The following is a 5,721-nucleotide window of genomic DNA, read 5'->3' on the forward strand; positions in this document are numbered from 1 at the left end:
CAGAAAAAGTATTGGAAAAACTATATTGTAACGTCATTTTTACGTCTTTTTTTGTATGTTTAGTGCAAAAAAGATTATAAATTTAAAGTTTTCTAAGCTTATTTAGGATAATTTTTACCATTATTTAAGGTTTCACACATATTTTTAATAAAAGAATCGGTCCGGTCCAAAACCGGTTTTTATAGGGTTTTGGACCGGACCGGACCGGACCGAAGACCGGAAAAATGAATTTCAAGACCCGAAGACCGGACCAATTAATTCGGTCAGGTCCGGTCCGGGGTGGTCCGGTCCATTTTTCAGTCCGAACTGATTTATGAACACCCCTAATCATAATAGTGAGATTACTAAACGTCTAAACTCAAAGAGAGAAAATTCGTGTTTAGCGTTATATTGAGAGAATTGCATCATCATATATTCATATTAGCACTGTCAAAACGGTTTGACAGTTCGGGTTCGGTTTGGTTTGAAATCGGTTCGGTATTAAATCAAGTCGGTTTGAAATCGGTTTAAGTGTCTCGCGGGTCGGTTTCAGTTCGGTTTAAATAGTTATCGGTTCGATTCAGTTTCGGTTTATTCTTGAGCGGTTTTAATTCGTTTCGGGTTGTAAACGGTTTGGGAAGTAAACGGTTTGGGAAGTAAACGGTTCGGTGCAGCCGGGTTGCGGTTTATTAACAGTTCGGTGTAAACGGCAATTCGGTTTGTAAGTGGTTCGATTTAAACGGTTTGGTGCAAACGGGTTGCGTTTGTTAACGGTTTGATGTAAACGGGTTTTACCTCGGTTCAAAAGGTTAGTTGGAAATGGTTTCGGGTTAGAAACGATTCGGTTCTTTTTCGATTCGGTTTGATTTCAGTTTAGTTTAGAATTTGTTAACGGGTTCGGTTCTTATACGGTTTGACATTATTCGGATTGGTTCGGTTTCGGGTTCACTTAAATACGGTTCGGGTCGGTTTTCGGTTTTATAAAATCGGTTTTTAATCGATTCGGTTCTCATTTGAATCGGTTGGTTTTATATGTTATAAATAATAATGTGTGAGTGCTTGGTGTTAACGGTTACTGACCTTATATTCTTATCCATTATAAATTCATACGGAGTAGTTATGGTAGAGATAAGTAATATGTAATTTTTCACTTAAAAAAACACTACAAAAATTGATGGTATTTATGGTAGAGATAAGTTACTTATTTATCTCATATTCAGTTGAAGCTAGTAAAAAGGGTCTCGCCTTGTTACAAAAATTATCAATTTATACGAACCAAAATTTGACCAAAAATCCACAAATATTCTTCCTTTTAAGTCCCTTCCACTGGAAGTCGTATATGAGATTTCTTTCTAATGGTAGAGACAATTTCCATAACCTGGAAAAAAGAAAAGGGGTTAGAATAAACATAATATAAATATCCAAATGGAGAGGAAACTTGCTAAACCAAAACCCTGTACAAAGTAAGAGTTCTTATAAATTAAGAACAATCGGTCAAATTCGATTAGCCTTTTATTGATATACACAGCAGTAGTCCGCCCATATTTTATACTACTCCAAAGTTGCGAGTAATTTGGGCCAGAGGTAGTAGTATATTTCGTGTTGTATGATTTTTATTCTATCACCATTCACCAAAATCCTTTACCCAAATAAATAAAATAATCATCAATTCAATTCTGCTGGGTCATCAGGTATGACTTAGGAAAAAAAATATTTTAAATTGCGTAATTAGATATAGTTCAGTTTTGCTAAGTATAGTTATCTATGTTTATTATGAAGTAATATGTAAAAATGTAGTTTTGATGACACCTTTTCGTCAACCTCCAATAATTTCATGAATGCTAAACGCAACCTCTAGTTACTACTATACACCCCTCCTAAATACCATAAATACTCTTCTAAGCTAAAATCATCTTCACGACGTTTCTGCATGCTTTCCTTTCCACCTTCTTCCACACCTAATTTCCAGAAATTTATACCTTTGTTTATTTGAATTACTCACATAATCAATTAGCGAACAATATTCCGAGATCTAATGAATATGAACACGAATCGGATGAAGTTGGGTGACACACGAAATAGGCTCAATCATTTCATACAATTTGAACGAAATATTAAAAAGTGGTTTTATTTTTATTTTATTTTTTTAAGGATGAAAAGTGGTTTTATTGATTCTACACATAATAGATTCGTATGATTCTTATCAAATTCGAAGAGGCTAATGTAAAAATCATTACCCATTGCAAATTCAATGTATATTAAGTTAAATTAATGCACTCTTGTTATTAGAGATTACTTGAGAGGAAAAAAAATATAAAATGGTTATTTTCTCCCTACATCTAATAAATGAGTGGAATAGAGGCTGCGCTAAGTAAAGTCAGATTGCGTTTAGCACTCCCCAATAATTTACTAACATTATTTTAATTACCAAAGATTTTCAAATCAAATCCACCTCAAAAAGGAGAGACAATCAATTATCTTTACTGAACTTATATAACTTGTAAGTTAGTGTATAAGGCCCTATTTGATTCACTTTAATTTTGCTGAACTGAAATTATTTTTGCTGAACTGAATTTATCTTTACTGAACTGAATTTAATTTTACTAAACTGAATTTAATTTTACTAAACTTCTATTATAATTCTTTTTTAAGAAAACTGAATTTTACTGAACTTACTTATTTTTAATGAACAAAAATTACTTTACTAAACTGAACTTATTTTTACTGAAGTGAATTTTTTAAGGTGAAAAGAACAAGGTCTAACATGTGTATTTCATATCTTGTAGCGATAACTTTTTAATGTCTTACAATAAAATAAATACGCATTTCAAGACTTAGGAAATTGAAAAAAAGAACTTACTTGGATTAGTGATGACAATGAGTCCAGAACCCCTGAAGTCACAATTCAACTGTTGGCAACCCTTAGCTCTATAATAAAGATTCATAGCAATAGAAGCATGATTTATTAGATTATCAGGAGAAAAACAAGGACACCCTTGATGAAGAACACTGCAATCTACTTGAGAGCAAGCATAGTTTATGTTTGCTAATAATGTTGCATCATCTGAAGATGGCTTTGCTATACACCATGTTTCCTGTTTCAATAATTTTAAAGCACCCAAAAAAAATAAAAATATTAGAGATAATTTATAATCCAAATAAATTAAAATAATTTTGGTAACTATAAAAAATAAAAAATGGGTGTAATGTAAGGATTTTATTTATTTTTATACCTGTATATTAGCCATTGCAAACATTTGACCTAGTCAACAAGAATATATTAATGGTTGATTAGTATACGGTTTTCAGAACATATAAAAAAATGTAGTCCATCAAACTTTATAGCAATTTAAAATCATATAAACTGATTGAAATAATCTCCTATAACTCTGGAAAATTATATAAATTGGATAGCAATTTTCTGAAAATTTCTCCAAATTTAAAAATAAATGTTAGGAAATTAACTTAATTGAGCAATTCATAGCAAAAGGTCAACTCCGTATAATAATTTACAAGGTTTTTTTTTATATGGCCAGCCATTCCATGCAATAAATTGACACACACCAAAACACTAAATGGGTAACCTTTAACCAATCAAATACCCAGATCACATCGTGTAGCTAGCCTATTGAGCCCAAGAGAAAATCCATGTGTGAGTGAAATTGTTGTCCTATATTGAAAGAGTGTAAAGTGTGTGGAAGCGTATCTCACATTGAAGAAATAAGAAGGTTGTGTCTACTTTATAAGGCTAAGAAGCTACTTTCGTCATTGACATTTGATTTTGAGGTAAAAACTCCTTTATCTCTACACTCGTGGCGGGTGTGACCCAAGCCTGTTTAGCATGATATCAAGAGCATGTTGAATTTTATCGATTATTTTTTGACCCTCAAAGATGGCCGGAGACGATGAAACTCCACGAGGCTAGACGCAAATTCATTTTCTTGGATAGTAATATAAACGCCCATGTTCCGCCCTGTACACAGTCCGATTGGACGGCTATCAACGCAATGTTGATTTCTTGGATTACCAATACTATCGATCCGGAGGTACACATGAAAATTTGTGAATAATTTTAACATCCAATATAAATTGAACGGAAAAGATAATTGCCTAATATATGCAAAAAGAAAAATAAAAATTCGAATATCTTTATAAATTTTTTCATAAAAAAAAAAGGAAAATTTTGCTGAAAACAATGATGGAAGAAAAATGTACCTGAAACAGAGAACAGCAGAATGAGAAAGAGGAGAGAGAAAGTAGATTTTGCCATTTCTTTCTTTCTGTACTGAAGCTATTAGTAGCAGTAATATAGAGTAGTAGGTTTGTTTTCTTGGGAGAATGGATTAGATGATAAGAGATGAGATGTGAGGGGTTGAGAAGGAGAAGGTGGGTTTTATAAGGACTAAGGAGGAAGATAAAGAGAGCGTAAATCAAAGTTAACGGCTATATTAAGCTACTTATTTGATTCAATGATTGTGCCGTTATTTGCCTACTAACGACTTTTTAGGTGGATTATATAATTACACTTTGGTTACCACGAAGAGCGTAACTCATAAGTCTCGTTATTTCACGTCATCCAGACATATGGAAAACTACAACTTTAATTTAAGGGTATTTTCTCATATGTTGAAATTCAGTTCAGTTCCTAATTTTCTTCTCTTATAAAATATTCATTTCAGTTCAGTTCAGCTAAGTTCAATTTAGTTCAGCTTAGTTCAGTCAATGAGAATAGGCCCTAATTAGGGTGACTAATGCATGATGTATATAGATAGTTATCTTTTCGGAGTTTTTTTAATCTACCTATATCGATCATATCATATAACTAATATATAAAACTAAACTTTTAGCCGTCACAAGGTAGCGACACTTGGCGTTCTAATTTTTCGCCAAGTGTCACGCCACATAGAATAGACTTAAATAGATTTTACAAGATAAAAAAGTTCAGAGCTTTTTTGGTGCAGCAGGCCACACCGTGCGGCCTGCTGCCAAATCAGTAAAAATAACGGATTACGAAGTATAACGGGGTTACTATTCACTCGCATAACGGGGTTACTGGTTTTGTCAGGGTTACTTGTATTTTTTTTTTTTCAGGGGTTACTTGTATTTTTTTTTTCAGGGGTTACTTGTATTTTTTTTTTCAGGACTTGTATTTTTTTTTCAGGGGTTACTTGTATTTTTTCTTTTAGGGGTTACTTGTATTTTTTTTTTCAGGGGTTACTTGCATGGATTACTTATTCAAGGGTTACTTGTATTTTTTTTTTTCTTATTCAGGGGTTACTTGTATTTTTTTTTCAGGGGTTACTTGTATTGATTACTTATTCAGAGGTTACTTGTATTTTTTTTCAAGAGTTACTTGTATTTTTTTTTTCAGGGGTTACTTGTATTTTTTTTCAAGATTTAGTTGTATTTTTTTTTTCAGGGGTTACTTGTATTATTTTTTTTTTTCAGGGGTTACTTGTATGGGTTAATTCAAGGGTTACTTGTATGAGTTATTTATTCAAGGGTTATTTCAATGAATTACTTATTCAGAGGTTACTTATATGAGTTACTTCAAAGGTTACTTGTATGAATTACTTATTCAAAGGTTACTTGTTACTTATTCAACGGTTACTTGTAAGCCCCATACCAAACTAGTAACACCCTACAAGTAACCCTTGAGCAAAACTAATAACACTCTACAAGCAATCGCTAACCAAACCAGTAACACCCTACAAGTAACTCTTGAGCAAAACTAGTAACACC

The 5,721-nt window shown here is 32.5% G+C and overlaps 1 protein-coding gene across 1 annotated transcript; it reads right to left on the reverse strand.

Moving 5' to 3' along the window:
* Nucleotides 1-1,107: 1,107 nt before the first annotated feature.
* Nucleotides 1,108-4,381, reverse strand: LOC145627051 (glucan endo-1,3-beta-glucosidase-like). Its single transcript, XM_081679458.1, has 4 exons — nt 4,195-4,381; nt 3,213-3,241; nt 2,840-3,074; nt 1,108-1,357 (listed from the first exon to the last, which is right to left on the reverse strand). Exons 1-4 carry the CDS (start codon nt 4,247-4,249, stop codon nt 1,332-1,334), a joined length of 345 nt encoding a protein of 114 aa, XP_081535584.1. The 5' UTR covers nt 4,250-4,381; the 3' UTR covers nt 1,108-1,331.
* Between the last annotated feature and the right edge of the window lie 1,340 nt (nt 4,382-5,721).

The sequence above is a fragment of the Chenopodium album genome, chromosome 4 (assembly GCF_948465745.1).
Source record: "Chenopodium album chromosome 4, dcCheAlbu1.1, whole genome shotgun sequence".
In the NCBI taxonomy this organism is placed as follows: Eukaryota; Viridiplantae; Streptophyta; class Magnoliopsida; order Caryophyllales; family Amaranthaceae; genus Chenopodium; species Chenopodium album.